General features: G+C 38.5%; 3 protein-coding genes across 3 annotated transcripts; all 3 read left to right on the top strand.

The window, feature by feature from the left end:
• Positions 1-1,295: 1,295 nt before the first annotated feature.
• LOC103472776 (E3 ubiquitin-protein ligase TRIM21-like) lies at positions 1,296-4,475 on the top strand. Its single transcript, XM_008422610.2, has 6 exons — positions 1,296-1,649; positions 1,817-1,912; positions 2,439-2,672; positions 2,768-2,915; positions 2,997-3,023; positions 3,534-4,475. The coding sequence occupies exons 1-6, from the start codon at positions 1,296-1,298 to the stop codon at positions 4,091-4,093; spliced, it is 1,419 nt and encodes a 472-aa protein (XP_008420832.1). The 3' UTR covers positions 4,094-4,475.
• Positions 4,476-7,175: 2,700 nt separating this feature from the next.
• On the top strand, positions 7,176-12,201 carry LOC103472775 (E3 ubiquitin-protein ligase TRIM21-like). The gene is made up of 7 exons (XM_017307341.1): positions 7,176-7,251; positions 8,891-9,459; positions 9,628-9,723; positions 10,464-10,697; positions 10,794-10,941; positions 11,023-11,049; positions 11,575-12,201. The coding sequence occupies exons 2-7, from the start codon at positions 8,893-8,895 to the stop codon at positions 12,132-12,134; spliced, it is 1,632 nt and encodes a 543-aa protein (XP_017162830.1). The 5' UTR covers positions 7,176-7,251; positions 8,891-8,892; the 3' UTR covers positions 12,135-12,201.
• A 2,029-nt stretch (positions 12,202-14,230) lies between these two features.
• Positions 14,231-17,784, top strand: LOC103472747 (E3 ubiquitin-protein ligase TRIM38-like). Its single transcript, XM_008422576.2, has 7 exons — positions 14,231-14,306; positions 15,026-15,522; positions 15,613-15,708; positions 16,452-16,679; positions 16,786-16,933; positions 17,011-17,037; positions 17,118-17,784. Exons 2-7 carry the CDS (start codon positions 15,169-15,171, stop codon positions 17,669-17,671), a joined length of 1,407 nt encoding a protein of 468 aa, XP_008420798.1. The 5' UTR covers positions 14,231-14,306; positions 15,026-15,168; the 3' UTR covers positions 17,672-17,784.
• Positions 17,785-17,818: the final 34 nt, after the last annotated feature.

Genomic DNA, 17,818 nt, shown 5'->3' with positions numbered 1-17,818 from the left:
AAAGGAGAAATTCAATGCAGTTGATGTATAATTTGTATACCGAAATATACAGTTAATAAAATTCAATCAAATCTAATTGCATGTATCCCAATTCAATCTTGGTTAGTAAATATTGCAGGCAAGTCAGTTTTTTAATAACTGAAGAAAAATTTAATTTTACACACCGGTTGAATTTTTCTACATTTTGTCCTGTCACAAATTAAATTTTCTATACATTTTCTAACCCTAACCCAGTTTTCCATAGAGCTTTATTGAGGACTCTGAAACATATTGGAAGAAAACTTTCCCTGAACTTGGTGGTGGCAGTGTCATACTGTGGGAATGATTTTCTTCAGCAGCAACACATAAAACAGGACTGGACGTTGTCAATATGGACCAGATTCCCTGAGGAAGGTTTCCAGTAGCTAGTTGAATATATGCCACAAAGGATTAAGGCAGTTCTGGAGGCAAAAGGGGGTTCAACCCAGTACTAGTAAGCTCAGCCTTACTAGTACTTAACAGTGAGTGTATGAGCTTTCTTAAGGGTATGATTTAAAAATGAGGATATACATTTGTTGAAACCAATATTCAAAAAGAGACTTTTTATAAAGTCAACTGTTGTTGGTAGAAAAGGCCAACAGATGTAAAATTTTATGACAAGTTTTACTTTGTCACTCGAGTGGAAATACATTCTTGTAAAATATTATGAAAAAGACATAAAGATCTCTCTCCTTCTCACTCTGATTCTTCTACACCAGTAGCTTCCAAAGTTTGGGTTTGAATATGAAAGTTTGGAGTCTTTTTCAGAAATTAACGAAAATACCCAAAATAGTAAACAGAAACCATCAGCATTTTTGAAATGTTGTAAAAGATAAACAACAAAAACAATATTATAAAAAACAATATTAAATCTTATATAAGATTTATTATAACTAAATCTTATAATCATAAACATTAATTACACAAAAGATAAAACACCACAACAACATGACATTCAATATGACTCATTCTAAAGCACTAAGTCCTGAAAAGGGTTAAATTAGGTATTGCACACCTACCATAAAAAGTAATTTAGGGGAAGCTAAGTTTGCTAAAGATTTTCAAAGCTAGCAAAAATGCTAGTTTTACATCTCATAATTTTTTCATAACGAGAAACTGCTTTACCAAGATACTGTTCCTATACATTTTCCCCAACTTTTGCAGCTAAACTCTTCTGTAGATATGAGGTAGTTTTTCATTAGCAAAAACAAAAATGTAATTTAAAAAGATTTTAAATGTCAGGAAGCTTTAACTTAACTGAGATTCTATAAGCAGACATGGCCGCCACCTATGTCCCAACCAGTGACTCCATGATTAGCAACAGGAGTTCTGGGGCGCCGGGGGAGGTTCCCTGTGACGTCTGCAGGGAGCCGAAGCAGAAGGCGGCCAAGTCCTGCCTTGTGTGTCTCGCCTCGTATTGCCCTGACCACTTGGAGAACCATTCGACTCCAAGGCTGAGGGGCCACAAGCTAGTGGAACCGGTGGAGAACTTGGATGAAAGGGCCTGCCTAGTCCACGGACGTCCGCTTGAGCTGTACAGCAGGAATCAGCAGAGGAGCATCTGTGTTCGATGTATGGAAGGAGGTCAGAATGAAGTCGTCTCCACAGAAGAGGAATGGCTCAAGAAGAAGGTGATCTAAGCTTCCAGATTCATTCATCAGTAACCTTTTACTTTTTTAAATCTTTCATTGTTTGCTAAAGAAAGTTTAAGAGACACAAGCTACTGTTGAACAGTAGCTAAGTTGTAGCAAATAAAGGCTGAAACGTTTAACTTATGCCTGCTTGTTGTCTTTTACAGACTGAACTTGAGAACACAAAGAAAGACTTAGAAGTCAGAATTGAAATAAGAAAGATGAAGATGGATGAGATAAACAAAGCTCTAAGGGATTGCAAGGTAGGTAGAGGAGCCAACGTGTTTGATCCTGGACGGATCATCCAATCATACGAGTCTATCAACTAAAAAGAAACCAGAGGTTTACATACAGTTTAGGCCAAAATTATTCATTTTGCTCAAAAACCCAACAAATTGCGTATGCCAAGAAAATTTAAAATTGAGATTTATAAAACCATGACCATGCTCACTAGATAGCAATTTATTTCTTTATAAATCACAGCTTCACTTCAATGTTTGCACACAAGGTTCTGCCACGTTCTACCCTCTGCACGCCCACATTCAACCTTTTTTTTGCAGTGCGCCATTTGGGTTTTTGGGCGTGCGTACATTTTGCTGTTTTATAAATGAAAATGCATCGCTGGAATATTATTTACTAAAAGCAATGAATGCCAAAGAAAAGCTTTGTAGATGATGGTGCAACTGGGATATGATATAATGCCACACATCATATGGCACACAATATATAATATTGAGTCAAAAATGATTAATTAAAAGCAGCTTTTAAAATCATTTTTCTCGTTTCCAGGACCTGATTGATAACGAGTGGTGGGATATCGAAGCGGTTTTCACAGCTCTGATTGCCATTGTGGAGGCAGCCCAGAAGAAAGCTCTCAAGCCACTAGAGAGCAGAAGGGAGGTGATGGAAACAGAAGCAAAAGACCTGAACGATAAACTGGAAGACGAAATCAACAAAATTGAGAAAACGATCTCAGAACTAGACGACATCTCATCACTTGAAGATCACATACTTTTCTTACAGGTCAGAGGAAAATCACTTTAGATTGTAAACTGGTTTGCAAAGTCATTATCAATGATTCATGTTAAAAATTTTTATTTTTTTTTGTGTTTGTTCAGAGATACCAATCTCTGTCAGATCAGGATGACATGACTGACTGGACAGGTGTTGAACTTGACACCACCCTGTCTTTTGGCTCCATGAGAGAAACTACAACAATGATGGTCAAACAAATTCAGCAGGAGCTGAAGAAGCTGGATGCTATTGGTAAGAGTTGACTTTATGATGGGACAGTAATAATAACAAAAATTGCTAACGTTGATGAAAAACTTTTTTTCCTCTTTGCAGAGCTCAAAAGACTTCCAACATTTTCAGGTACGTATAACATGTTTGAGATTTTTTTCTCTAAAGGTGTTTCAAAAATAATGACAATATCTGCGTTTCCATTGACTGTTTAATTGCATGATATGACATTTTGAAAATAAATTTGCTTAATTGAAACACGCCAATTTCAGACAAAAATGTTTGTCGATAAAAAGGTTTTGGCACTAAGATAAGGTGTTTCTTTAGTCATAAAATTGGCTTATATTACAAAATTGCAATGGAAACACCTTGTTTTTTTTGGTATCACACAATTGAGATCAACGACTGTAATTTACCACTGGCAAAAACACTGAAGAAGAAGTCGACAGGAAGTAGTTGGAGGAAGTCTTTAATGACTTATTGTGTGAACAGACTTATTCACATGTGATTTTAATTGTGCTTCTTATTTAATGGAAACACCACACTTAAATTGTGCTTTTTGTTTTACATTAATAGAATATTAAAGTTTTGTGCGCATTTGTAATGTGAGCTTATAACATATTTTCAATTGGATCTCAACAGTGAACGTAAAGCTGGACCCAGAGACAGCACACCAATGCCTTGTACTTTCACCTGATGGAAAGGAAGTACGAGATGGAGGAGAAAACCATGAAGTTGCTGATTCACCAAAAAGATTCGATGTGTTGGGTAGCGTCCTGGGACTCAACAGCTTGACTACTGGGAAGGCTTACTGGGAGGTGGAGGTCAACAACAAGACCGGATGGGATCTAGGCGTAGCCAGAGGCAGCGCCAACCGTAGAGGGCAACTGTTAATGAGCCCAGATAACGGTTACTGGGTTCTGGTACATTATGAAGCGGAGAACTACGCCGCCATGACAGCACCACCCACCCGTGTTTCCTTTGAAGGGAAACCCAATAAGGTCGGGGTGTTTGTGGACTACGAGGAAGGTCTCTTGTCCTTCTACGATGTAACAGCGAAGTCTCACATCTACTCGTTCACAGAGTGTTTGTTCAAAGATGAGCTCCACCCGTATTTCAGCCCACATGTGAAACAGAAAGAGATTAACTCTGAGGCTCTGGTTATTTCTACAGGAAATTACTTTGAATTTGATGAAGAATGAAAGTGTTTGGTTTCCATTTGTGTTTAACCATTTGTGACGGAGGAGTCGTCACGAGCTGTGACTTAGTTATACAGTCCGTGTCAGCATGCGAGCACGCCCTCACACACATACACACAAACATATACATAACCGCTAACTTACACTTTGTTGTAGCTCAAACTGACGCGGTTCATTGTGGGTGCACACGCGGTGTCCCTGCTTCAGTTATCATATCCATCCTAACTTGTTTTCAGCTTCAAACATTTTCCTGGTTCTATTTTCAAGCAGGGCCGTTTCTGGATTATGGCGCCAGGATGGAGTCGCATGATGACGTAGTGATGTCATCAGAACGTATTGAGTGTTTTCTATTAAATTGTGTATGGTCCTTACCACAGGGGCCGCATATCATTGGCTAATGCCCATTTTACATCACAGCGCAGCTACCACATGCGTGACTGTCTCACAAACACAAGCTACAGTAGTAAACTCATGCTAATGTACATTGTGGACTAGCAGACAGCAGAAAGTTTTTGCGTCAGGACTCGAAAAAGAATGGTTCTCCACCGTCAGTGGGGTATCTGTACAGGCGATGTCAGGTATCCTGATCGTATTTGTGGAACTAAAATTCACAGATATCCAAAATCTGAAATGGAAAGCCTTGCTTGGATCAAAGCTTGTGCACGACCGCATTTGAAGCTCGACCGCATTTGCAGCTCAACCTTCGTAGGATCAATAAGAACAAAGGAGTGTGCGCTGGTTTAAGTATTATTGCTTTGCTTTCTTTGTGTCAATAATAAACACATTCATTATGAAAACCTTTTAGCCAAGTACAGCATAATGGCAGTACCGATACAACTTCTACACCTTGAAGCCTGACTGTTAGTCTTACGTTAGCTGAACAGATCAATATGCAATGAATACCGTACTTGACATACATTGAAGATTTTATTTTACCTGAAAAGACTTTTTACTAAACTGTAATCGTGTTAGCCACGCTAATCGTGTTAGCCTCCGAGTACCGTGTATCAGGCCTAGGCACGCTCAAACATTTGCCAACAACAGAAATCAGTGATTTCAAAAGAAACCCTCAAAACCATGAATGGCCGACTTACCCAGCCTTGCAAGAACATTAGCCATCAGTGATCTTGTCCACAGCTATATTTATGCTGAGGGTGTGAGGATCTGCTGTTTTCCTCAACGACCGGTAGCTTTTCGCTCTGACGCGGATAATGTTGGAGGCATCGCGTGGCTCAAACACCTTGATGTCGTCCAAAAAAGATGACATGAACTTGTTGGTTCCCCTGTCCATGGTCGTGGCTGATATTTTTTGAAAATCTGGCAGAAATGCTACACTAATCGACTCAGAAATACTCTGCAGAGAGTCAGTCAAAATGAAAGACGCCATGTCTACATAGAATCTAAGCACTGTGAGGCTTTGTTTGTGAGACATGCAGTCACGTGGGATTTTAGAGGGCGTTTCTGGGCGGAGCTTGGTAGGTCCATTGTATTTCTGATCTCAAGTTTATTTATTTATATTTTTTCTTTTTTTTCCCCCCCTCTTTATTATTATTTATTACTACCTTGTAGATTTTAAGAGTTTACTTGAGTTAGAAGTAATTGATTAGTTGTTTCTGCTTGTTTGGTCTTTCTGTGGGCGGAGCCTGTGGCTTTAAAAGCAGGGCTTTGGGCCAGAGGGAGTCAGTCTGTGGTTGGACTCCTGATTAGTCACACTGAAGGTGATGGACTTTTGCACTGAAGGTACTGCTGGTTGTCTGTTTTTAACCTGCCTTGGATGTCCTTTGTATATATTCTGCACTTCTCCTCTTTGTTCACCTGAAGAAAAGCACAATAAATTCACTGAAATGATCTCCGGCCTTCGTCAATCATTCTTGTTTGTTCAAGTCATAATAGACCTTTGCCACACCATTCTAGTGGATGGGAGTGATTTTAAAACTTGGATTTGTATGTACACAATTTTTTATATCATGGTACTATATCTGCTATTCTGCTTTGTATTTAATTGCTGGTATTTATATGCTGATTTAGATTTTTAAGCATTGTAAAACATTACTTGTGTAAATGTAACTAGTCACTACACAATTCTGTTAACAGTCAATAGCCAAAACTTCAACACAGATGTTGAACTTTATTCAACTGAAAGTCCGTAAAGATGCCAAGTAAATTAGTTCTTTAGAATTTATCTGTAAAAGTTAAAAATGTTAATGGGGTAAATTAAAGATTAGCTCCACTATTAGCACAGAAGCAAGTTATACACATTGTAAATGTTGCTATAACAACTATTAAGAGGTTGTTATATTTTTTGCCTAAGCCTTGCAAGAACAATGTGAGCACAATGTGTATTGTGTATTATCTGTGAGGTTGACTGTCATACATTTTTGCATTTATTGAGAAGTGTTTCAGTCATGCTTTATGGCTACTGGATCAACATGTTGACTGGTTGTACCATTACCTTACGCTAAAAGTGCTGGTTCCTTCAGTCACTTTCACCTGATCTGCTGAACATTGCTGTATGTAAATGAATGTCACCATTTCAATACGCAAATATAGTTTGGGGCCACATAGAACAGTTCTAGTTAGTTTTAAATGGTAACATTTTTGCAATCAGTTGTCTGTTTTCCAGCAATGTAGATATTGGGAGTGTATTTATTTGTGGTACATTTGTATATGTTTATGTGCATTTTTTATTCTTTCAAAAATTAGACCAACACATGACTGAAACAATAAGAGGTCCCATAGAAAACACACAAACAATAGCTTTTCTCCCCTCCCTTTTTCTCTTTTGGAACAGAAATGAAAGATGAAACTTTACAAACACTCTGAACTCTTTGGGTTTTCCAGTCAAACAAGCTTCATTCACACTGAACAACAGAGACGACTTCAAAACATAAAACTTCCTTCTACATCCAGTGAAAAACCTCTGGGCAAATGAAGGGATTTGATCTGTTGCACAACATCCAACACGCCCCAGCCACATGCAAATAAATGATGTTGCTGAGTGCCAGCCTCCCTCCTGTGAATAAAGGAGGTGCCTGTTTGTACTTCTGATCAGAAATGAAACTTAACACAGGGAGGAAGTCCACAGGGAAGGACACACACACTCACTAGGTGTTAGTAGGCAAAGGAACCTGTGAGCAGAGGGAACGCTCCACAACCTGAAGGTAAATTTCTGCTCAAAATGCAATATTTTTCGTCATAAACCATAAACCAGTGTCATACTGTGGGGATGATTTTGATTTAAAGCAGAAAATTCTGCATGCTTTTATAACTCGGTTTTATGATTTAACAATGGGAGTGACAAACACTCTGGTTTTACAGTGTGTCACTGTAAAACCATACAGTGACACACATGAGAGCTTGAAGTGTGTTAATTTAGACAGTCACTTTCATCGGCTTGTACGAAGTAATGGCAAATTGTAACACTTTTTTGTAATTTGTTGAAAATTAAGTAATTTGTCTCCTAAACAAAGTAAAAAAAAATGAATTGTGAATTTCAAATATAAAATAGAGTCCAGGAACAGTTCATTTTCTGAACTGTAACACCCACCCGTGCATAACAACATGTCCTCTATGTGCTAACAGACAGCTGAGCATACATCACAAGCTAAGTGCACGAAATATCATAAAAAGTTGTACAACAGCACAGTCTGTCTATCAGTGACCTTTGAACCTCATTTGTTTACACTTACTGACAGTTCCACAGCTTTTCAGGCTGCCGTCTGCTCTCAGTGCTTTCATGCAGCACGTTGGTAATTATTAATGATTTAAAATATGAAAGCTTTAATACAGGAGAAATTCAATGCAGTTTGTATAGTGTGTATACAGAAATGTACAGTTAATAAAACCCAATCTAATCTAACTGCATGTATTCCAATTCAATCTTGGTTAGTAAACATTTCAGACAAGTCAGTTTATTAATCAAACTGCTGAAAAGAATAACATGAAAAATTAGATTTACACACCAGTTGGATTTTTCTACATTTTGTCACATTATAAATGAAATTTTCTATACATTTTCTAACCCTAACCCACTTTTCCATAGAGCTTTATTGAGGACACTGAAACATATTGGAAGAAAACTTTCCCTGAACTCGGTGGTGGCAGTGTCATACTGTGGGAATGATTTTCTTCAGCAGCAACACACAAAACAGGATTGGAAGTTCCCTTTCTTGTATTATTACTACCACTCTAAACATACATCCAGAGCTGCAATGAAATTGTTAAATCTAAATATACTAATGTGTTAAAATGGTCTAGTCAAAGTCCAGAGTGAAACCTTGAGCGTGTGTGGCAAGACTTAGAAATAACAAAGAAAAAAACTAGTGCATTAGCTGAAGTGTGCCCACCACTGTTGACCAATAAGCTGGTTGTTGTTGCAGTCTGTGTTGTCATTGCACCACTTTTTAACCGACTCGTTAAAAGTGACCATACGCTTAACCAAGACTTCAAGACCATTTTTATTTTGTGTAAGGTTTGAGAACCATCGTTCCAGACGGCACTTAAACATCCCCCAAGGTGTTGTTTTACTATTAAACATTTTCTCATTTAAAACAAGACCATATTTAGGTTTTTCTGTGATGAAAATTTTGTTATACCGAGATATAAAAAGTATGAGTTTTACATATCGTCATTTAATAAACTGTTACACCAATATACTGCTCTTGGATCCCTCCTAACTTTAGTAGCTAATCTTTTCTGTAAATATCTGAGATAGTTTTTCATGAGCAAAAACAAAAATGTAATTTAAAAAGATTTTAAATGTTAGGAAGATTTAATTTAAGAGATGTTTTCTTTAAGCAGACATGGCCGCCGTCGCTGTCCCAACCAGTGACGCCACGCTGGAGAAGAATCTAACCTGCTCCATCTGCATGGACATATTTTCCAATCCGGTCACGACGCCTTGTGGTCACTCTTTCTGCAGGACGTGCCTAGAGCTCAGCATCTCTCCATATCGGGTGAACGACATGTGTCCGCTTTGCAAAAAACATCTCAACAAATCTCCAGACGTTAGCATTGTGCTAAGAGACATCGCCACGCAGATGAAAAACACGATTAGCAACAGGAGTTCTGGGGCGCCGGGGGAGGTTCCCTGTGACGTCTGCAGGGAGCCGAAACAGAAGGCGGCCAAGTCCTGCCTTGTGTGTCTCGCCTCGTATTGCCCTGACCACTTGGAGAACCATTCGACTCCAAGGCTGAGGGGCCACAAGCTGGTGGAACCGTTGGAGAACTTGGATGAAAGGGCCTGCCTAGTCCACGGACGCCCGCTTGAGCTGTACAGCAGGAATCAGCAGAGGAGCATCTGTGTTCGATGTATGGAAGGAGGTCAGGATGAAGTCGTCTCCACAGAAGAGGAATGGCTCAAGAAGAAGGTGATCTAAGCTTCCAGATTCATTCATCAGTTACCTTTTACTTTTTTAAATCTTTCATTGGTTTGCTAAAGAAAGTTTAAGAGACACAAGCTACTGTTGAACAGTAGCTAAACTGTAGCAAATGTAGGTTGAAATGTTTAAATTATGCCTGCTTGTTGTCTTTTACAGACTGAACTTGAGAACACCAAGAAAGACTTAGAAGACAGAATTGAAATAAGAAAGATGAAGATGAATGAGATAAACAAAGCTCTAAGGGATTGCAAGGTAGGTAGAGGAGCCAACGTGTTTGATCCTGGACGGATCATCCAATCATACGAGTCTGTCGGCTAAAACTGAAGGACCAGCACCAAGGTCAAACCTGCTTGAGTAGGAATCTTCAATCAAGGATCTACTACTAACTCTTCTCCACAGCTGAAATGTCAAACAGAATTAGCTTTATTTTAGACTGTGTCACATTTATTTAAGTTTACCACTCAGTCGGAACATACTGAGATTTATCATTAGCCTAAATACTAAATAAAACATTTTGGCTAATTTTGTATTAGATGTAGACAAAGCAGGTCTGAGGAAAACCCAAAGGTTTTCATAAAGGCCAAAGTTATTCATTTTGCTCAAAAAGTCAACGAATGCCATATGCCGAAAGAAAAAAAGAAAAATTGAGATTTTTGCAAAACCATGCACATCCTCAGTAGAAAGCAACTTCCCCTTTATAAATCACAGCTTCACCTCAATGTTTGCGCGCAAGGTTCTGTCATGGTCTGCCCTCTGAATGCACGCCCACATTCAACCATGTTTTGGTGAACACCACTTTTATCCTTGTGCATAAGTACATTTTGCTATCGATCCTACGCAGCGTTTTATAAATGAGACCCCAGATACGTAGAAATTGCAACCCTGGAACAGTATTTACTAAAAGCAACAAATGCCATAGAAAAGCACTGGCAGATAATAGTGAAAAAAGATGAGTTAAAAGCAGCTTTTAAAATCATTTTTCTCGTTTCCAGGACCTGATTGAAAACGAGTGGTGGGATATCGAAGCAGTTTTCACAGCGCTGATTGCCATTGTGGAGACGGCCCAGAAGAAAGCTCTCAAGCCACTAGAGAGCAGAAGGGAGGTGATGGAAACAGAAGCAAAAGACCTGAACGATAAACTGGAAGAGGAAATCAACAAAATTGAGAAAACGATCTCAGAACTAGACGACATCTCATCACTTGAAGATCACATACTTTTCTTACAGGTCAGAGGAAAATCACTTTAGATTCTAAACTGGTTTGCGAAGTCATTATCAATGATTCATGTTAAAAATCTGTTTTTTTTATGTGCGTCTATCCAGAGATACCCATCTCTGTCAGATCAGGATAACATTACTGACTGGACGGATGTTGAACTTGACACCACCCTGTCTTTTGGCTCCATGAGAGAAACTACAACAACGATGGTAAAACAAATTCAGCAGGAGCTGGAGAAGCTAGATGCTATTGGTAAGAGTTGACTTTATGATGGGACAGTAATAATAACAAAAATTGCTAACGTTGATGAAAAACTTGTTTTCCTCTTTGCAGAACTCAAAAGACTTCCAACATTTTCAGGTACGTCTAACATGTTTGAGATTTTTTTTTTTTCTCTAAAAGTGTCTCGGAAATAATGACAATATCTGCGTTTCCATTGACTGTTTAATTGCATGATTTGACAATTGGAAAATAAATTTACTTAATGGAAACATGGTAATTTCAAAACAGTTTTGTGAAATGTGCTTATTTTGCAAAACTGCAATGGCATCACAAAAGTCAAATCAATGACCAGAAGTTGCCACTGGCAAAAACCATGAAGAAGATGTCAGGAAATAGTTGGAGGAAGTTTTTAATGACTTATTGTTTGAACAAACTTATTTATAATTGTGTTTATAAATAAGTGGAAACACCACAGTTGTGAATTTTATTTTATTTTTTTTACCCTGTTGTCCTCATTTTCTGTGTATAGGAAAAACACATACAAATCTCGGTCATTTTGACCCGAGGACAACAGGAGGGTTTTAAATGTTAAAGTTTTGTGCACATTTGTAATGGAAATGCAACTACTGAGCTCATAACATATTTTCAATTGGATCTCAACAGTGGACATAAAGCTGGACCCAAAGACCGCACACCGACGTCTGGTACTTTCACCTGATGGAAAGGAAGTACGAGATGGAGGAGAAAACCAGGAAGTGGCTGATTCACTGAAGAGATTTGATGAGTTGGGTAGCGTCATGGGACTCAACAGCTTGACTTCTGAGAAGGCTTACTGGGAGGTGGAGGTCAACAACAAGACCGGATGGGATCTAGGGGTAGCCAGAGGCAGCGCCAACCGTAAAGGGAAACTGACGCTGAGCCCAGATGAAGGTTACTGGGTTCTGGTACATTATGAAGCGGAGAACTACGCCGCCATGACAGCACCACCCACCCGTGTTTCCCTTAAGGGGAAACCCGATAAGGTCGGGGTGTTTGTGGACTACGAGGAATGTTTGGTCTCTTTTTACGATGTAACAGCGAAGTCTCACATCTACTCGTTCACAGAGTGTTTGTTCAAAGACGAGCTCCACCCGTATTTCAGTCCACATGTGAAACAGGAAGAGATGAACTCTGAGGCTCTGGTTATTTCTACTGAAAATTACTTTGAATTTGATGAAGAATGAAAGCGTTTGGCTTCCATTTGTGTTTAACCATCCCAGTGGATGTTCGTGATTTCAAAACTTGGATTTGTTCAGCTGGGGGAAAAAAATCATGATAAACTGCCACAAAGAAATTAATGGGGACTTTTGTTTTTGTCAAATTAAGCAAGAAATGTTTGCCTTTACACTCAAAACCACTTACATGTTTCAAGTTTTCAATAAAACCGGCTAAGCTAGTAAAACAATTTTTAAATCAGGACACACAGCCAGATGGTAACTAGCTTATGCTAAACCATGCCTACTTTCATCCTTTCCTACTCAACACAAACCATTGTTAGCTCTTGTATGTAAACCACTGAAAGTAATTGGATGTACTTTTGTTTTTTTTGTAACTAAGCTTTTTTAATCTGAAAAATATTCAAAATAAAAATTTATAAAACTAACAGATTCAGTACAGCTTTATATAACATTTGCTGAAACTTGATTGTGATATTATGCAAGTTATATGGTTCAAATGACAGATTGTAATCGCTGAGAAAAGTAAAATCACTCAAAGCAACTTCCTGCTTTTCGGTTTGATTTAAAACATTGTGTTTTTACAGTAGAGGTGGGCGGCTCACCCAAAATATTGATAATATCGATACCAAGTCAGTATCAGAATCAGATCGACACTAGTGTGGTAAGATCGATACATTAGTTTCAGATTCCCTGTTGAAATTTGTTTTTTTGTTGAATTTTGGTTTCTTTACTGTCTGATGATAAACGAAACTTAAATATTAAAATGTATTGATATTGGTGAGATGCATTTCAGATGAAATATGTTTGTTTTATTTTATTTTGTTATTAAAGGAGATAAGCAAGACTCTACCCAAAGTCTTGCCCCTGATAGAAACTACTGCATTGACTGATAGGCCAAGCAAACAGAAATTCAAAGTGATGAAAAAGAAGAAACACACAGCAGTGCAGGTCCAGCTGACAACAGAATTCCTGCAAATTCTGTTAAATTTTAGAAACACGGGCAATTCTTGGTCATATTCTAAGTGTGGCTTGCCTTACACAAAGCCAAAGCAAGAAAACAAAGTTAATGTTTTATTCTGTGGTCTGAGGTGCATTTACCCAGATCAGTAGCAGTCATGGGAATTCTCATTTATTAGTACATTTGCACAGGAAATAAGGAAGAAATGTTTATTGTTTGGGGTTTTTAGAAAAATGTGTGCAGTCATTGGCCAGGTGCAACATGTCCAAGCTGTCTAGCACTGTTTAAAAATGCAATGAAATCAAATACAGTATGATGGCGTGATTGTCAGTCACTTTGAAAAGCAGTTGGATAACTCTTACATCCAGATCTGATCAGTGTGCAGTACAACTAATATTTGATCCACACTGATGTTTTACAAAGACACGGTTTGGGATGAAAAAAAAACCTACGATTTACTTAGTTTGTTTTTTAAAGACATTACAACAACGGTGCAGAGGCCTATGACTACTTTTAGCTTTCTGTGCTAATCGTAGCACATAAACATATCTGGAGTTTTTTTTTTTCCACACTTATTTTGTAATTTTTATGACTATTTCCATTAAAATTCAAAAATATTTGCAAGAAGTTAATTACCCAGCAGAACAAGTAAACAATCTAAAAAAAAAATATTGTTTTAAGGAATATTTCAAATTTTTAGCCTAGCACTTCTTTAGCCATGCTCATGATATTCCTTTTTTTAAACTTTAATTATCTTTAATGCTGTCAACACCTACTTAAAACGAAAGACTCAGGTATTTAAAAACAAAAAGTGTTATTAAAGTGACAAACTTGGATTGAATGCTGTGATTAAGCTGTATAGCTCAGTGAGAAATAAAAAATGTAACTTTGATGCTGTTTTTGTCAATATAGGTGTTTCACCTTCTTTTTTTGGCTTGAACATGATTAATGAAGCTTTACAACTAGTTTTAAAGTCAAACAGGTGTCACTATTAATCAGCACACACTCTGTAAACATGAACCCTCATTCTGGAGCCCATCAGTTCCTCCCACAGAGTCTTATCTGTGGCTCAACATGCAACACGCCCCACCATGTGCAAACAGATAATTTTAGTATTTATTTTTGTACCAGCCTTGCTCTCTCAATAAAAGTCACCGGCTGGACTTTTGATCAGAAATGAGACCCACGCATGGAGGAAGTCCAAAAGTTGCATCCAAAAGGTAAAAGTCTTTGGATCTGCAGTATTTACGCACATATCAGTCTGTTGTGTTTGCTTCTTGTAAGGATATGATTAACACTGATACTCTGTCCCACATTTTTAGCAGTGAGTGTTGATTTTACAGTGCAAGGCAGCATGTCAGTAGTTGGGCAATTCTTCTCAGTCATGAACTAGTAACCCTATGATTGTTCTCTCTCCATCAAGGGCAATTCACACAACAGGTTTACCACCATGACAGGTTTAACATAATAAACTGTCATGAGGTTTAGGATTCTAGTTTAAGATACATAGAATTGTTATTTTTAGGAAATGACTGTTTTGGATTTAAAAAGTGAATTTAGAAGTTTGATAAAAAAATAAAAATCACATACACAACTGATCCTGCACATAAAAGATCAGATGATTTGATAATGTAAAAAGAATTACTCACACTTAATACCTTAAGTGTGAGTACTCCTATTATTATTCCTTTCTCAAAAAACATTTTGTGGCAAGGAAAGAAAAGCCAAGGTATTAATGTTCACTTTTGAACTGAGGCAACTTGATGCTCTTTTAGTAATTGCTTGTTGGATTTTGGAGAGCTGCACACTGGTGAAGTATGCAATTCTCCAAAACTCAATGAATTATCGATGAAACAATTGTTTTCTGATGAAACTTTCTATTCGATTCCAAAAGGTGAACAGACTTTTTATTTTAACTATGCAACCTTTTTTTAAACAGACATGGTGTCCACCTCTGAAGGACAACTCTACCACAACACTTGCGACTCCTGCAGAACGAGCCTAGAACGTTACATCTGGTCAGTTTAAACTATACATGTTCGTTGCCCAAAGAATCGAGAGAAAATCCCTAATGTCAATATTATGCTGAAAGATATAACTCAAAAGATGAAGAGCACAAAAAGCCTTGAGTATCCCACGGCCGGGGAAGTTGCTTGTGATATCTGCACCGAACCAAAGCTGAAGGCTGAGAAGTCCTGCCTGGTGTGTCTCACCTCATATTGTGCGCCCCACTTGGAGAATCATTATTCAGCTAAAAGATTGAAGGGCCACAAGCTGGTGGAACCGGTGAAGAACTTGGATGCAAGGGCCTGCCTGACTCATGGACACTCACTGGAGCTGTACAGCAGGAAGCAGCAGAAGTGCATCTGTGTTCGATGTATCGAAGGAGGTCAAGAGGAAGTTGTCTCGACAGAAGAGGAATGCCAAAACAAGAAGGTACCATAACTTCCTGATTCTGTTAGTCTTATTTGTTATGAAAGAAAAGAAATGTTAATCTTTGAAAATGTTCTCTCTCTGTACCTGTAGGCTGAACTTGAGTGGACCAAGACGACATTACAACAAAGAGTCATGATGAGAAAAACAAAGATGGTGGAGATCAACAAGGCTCTGAAGAGTTGCAAGGTACATGTGCCTCAAAACAGGCCAACGTTTGGGATCCTTGCTGAGACACCCAATCACACCAGGTCATTAAAATATGCAATTACAGAGCCACTAGTTGTGTTTCCATTGATTTAAAAATTGTGCAAATTGGAATTAATTCTCTTAAATGAAATACGCCAATTAAAAAAAACTCAAGTGTTTTTGTATTGTGCAAACTGTCATGGAAACACTTTTTTTTTTGCACCATACAAGTCATGTGATCAACAACCGGATGTTACTACAGGCAGAAAATAAGAAGATGACAACAGGAAGTGGTATGAGGATGATGACGCGGCCTGTTTTTTAATGACTTGTCACGTCAAATTCATTAATGTGTGATTTTAAGTGCGTCTCGTAATGGAAACATCACTATTGCTAAATTGTGTTTTTTCAACTTCAGCAGAATACTTTAGCAGAATGTCACTGCGTTTGGAATAGAAACAGAGTGACAGAAACAAGCCTGGTGTGATACTTAGGTAATCTGCAAATCAGTTTGCTCCATGTGCCTGAGAGCCTGAGAGCACCTTCTATGAAATGACACAAATCTTCAACTTGGACTCAAATTTATGACTTAATGTCCAAAGCTCTGACTGCTTGAAACTATTTTTTGCTGCATCTTTAGAATCTTCAGGGTTTTCAAGTCGAGGTAGAATTGGCTTTTGCAAAGAGTATTCGTCTTCAATACCACGTATCACAAAGTATTGACTGGTTATACTAACTTTCAGGAGCAGCTTGAGTGGTGGGACATTGAGGCAGTGTTCACTGCTGTGATTGCCATAGTGGAGGCAGCCAATGCAAAAGTAGTGAAACCGCTCCAAGACAGGAGGCATGTGCTTGAAAAAGAAGCGAAAGAACTCAAAGACGAATTGGAAGCTGAAATCAACAGACTTGAGACGATGATCGCTGAACTGGACAACATATCTGCACTTGAGGATCACATCCATTTCCTACAGGTCTAGTGTCTGGAAACTTTGCTTTTGAGAATTAGTGTGATTGACAACACAGTCATTTTCATCTTGATTGTGTTTCCTTTGTATGTTTTCTTCCAACTCTCTACAGAGGTACCCGTCAATTTCCATCCAGGATGATATGAAAAACTGGACTGATGTAAAACTTGACACTTCACTGGCATTTGGTTCCGTGAGAGGAACCACAACAGCTATGATTAAAGATATTCAGCAAGAGCTGGAGAAGCTGGTCACCACTGGTAAGAGGTGTCTTTTTGTTGGTGAAAGTGGAAACTGTTAGAGTACTGTTCAGTAAAACATGTCCTCTTGTTTACAGAACTGAAGAGACTCGAAAAGTTCACAGGTGTGTTATATACCCAGCTTAATGTTTCCCACGATAAAGCTATGGTTTAAATCATGAACTTATTTCTAATGTTTCAACAGTGGACATAAAGCTGGACCCAAAGACCGCACACCGACGTCTGGTACTTTCACCTGATGGAAAGGAAGTACGAGATGGAGGAGAAAACCAGGAAGTTGCTGATTCACCAAAGAGATTCGACGTGTTGGGTAGCGTCATGGGACTCAACAGCTTGACAGCTGGGAAGGCTTACTGGGAGGTGGAGGTCAACAACAAGACCGGATGGGATCTAGGTGTAGCCAGAGGCAGCGCCGACCGTAAAGGGAAACTGACGCTGAGCCCAGATAAGGGTTACTGGGTTCTGGTACATTATGAAGCGGAGAACTACGCCGCCATGACAGCACCACCCACCTGTCTTTTCCTCGAAGGAAAACCCAATAAGGTGGGGGTGTTTGTGGACTACGAGGAAGGTTTGGTCTCTTTTTACAATGCGACAACTCGGTCCCATATTTACTCTTTCACTGAGTGTTCATTCAGAAATGAGATCTACCCGTATTTCAGCCCACACTATAAACAGGGTGAGATGAACTCTGAAGCTTTGGTTATTTCTATCGGTCAACATTCAGAAATGGATTAATGGACTCAATTCTTAGTTCAGCTTCAACTTCTTCACTTCACAACCTCCTGTCACATCACATTAACTCAGGTCAAGTCTGAATTATCAATATGGGCATTTTTAACAAAGGTTTAACAAAGATAATTTTATATATATAATTATATATAT

The sequence above is a fragment of the Poecilia reticulata genome, linkage group LG11 (assembly GCF_000633615.1).
Source record: "Poecilia reticulata strain Guanapo linkage group LG11, Guppy_female_1.0+MT, whole genome shotgun sequence".
NCBI lineage: Eukaryota > Metazoa > Chordata > Actinopteri > Cyprinodontiformes > Poeciliidae > Poecilia > Poecilia reticulata.
This window is presented reverse-complemented; position numbering and strand designations above follow the sequence as displayed.

Excerpts from the sequence above, each read along its gene's own strand:
- LOC103472747 (XM_008422576.2), top strand. The coding sequence starts at position 15,169 with ATGCTGAAAGATATAACTCAAAAGATGAAGAGCACAAAAAGCCTTGAG. Across the intron at positions 15,523-15,612 it reads AGGAATGCCAAAACAAGAAG|GCTGAACTTGAGTGGACCAA; the intron begins GTACCATAACTT and ends CTGTACCTGTAG. Across the intron at positions 16,680-16,785 it reads ATCACATCCATTTCCTACAG|AGGTACCCGTCAATTTCCAT; the intron begins GTCTAGTGTCTG and ends AACTCTCTACAG.
- LOC103472775 (XM_017307341.1), top strand. The coding sequence starts at position 8,893 with ATGGCCGCCGTCGCTGTCCCAACCAGTGACGCCACGCTGGAGAAGAAT. Across the intron at positions 10,942-11,022 it reads GGAGAAGCTAGATGCTATTG|AACTCAAAAGACTTCCAACA; the intron begins GTAAGAGTTGAC and ends TCCTCTTTGCAG. Across the intron at positions 11,050-11,574 it reads AAGACTTCCAACATTTTCAG|TGGACATAAAGCTGGACCCA; the intron begins GTACGTCTAACA and ends GGATCTCAACAG.
- LOC103472776 (XM_008422610.2), top strand. The coding sequence starts at position 1,296 with ATGGCCGCCACCTATGTCCCAACCAGTGACTCCATGATTAGCAACAGG. Across the intron at positions 2,673-2,767 it reads ATCACATACTTTTCTTACAG|AGATACCAATCTCTGTCAGA; the intron begins GTCAGAGGAAAA and ends GTGTTTGTTCAG. Across the intron at positions 3,024-3,533 it reads AAGACTTCCAACATTTTCAG|TGAACGTAAAGCTGGACCCA; the intron begins GTACGTATAACA and ends GGATCTCAACAG.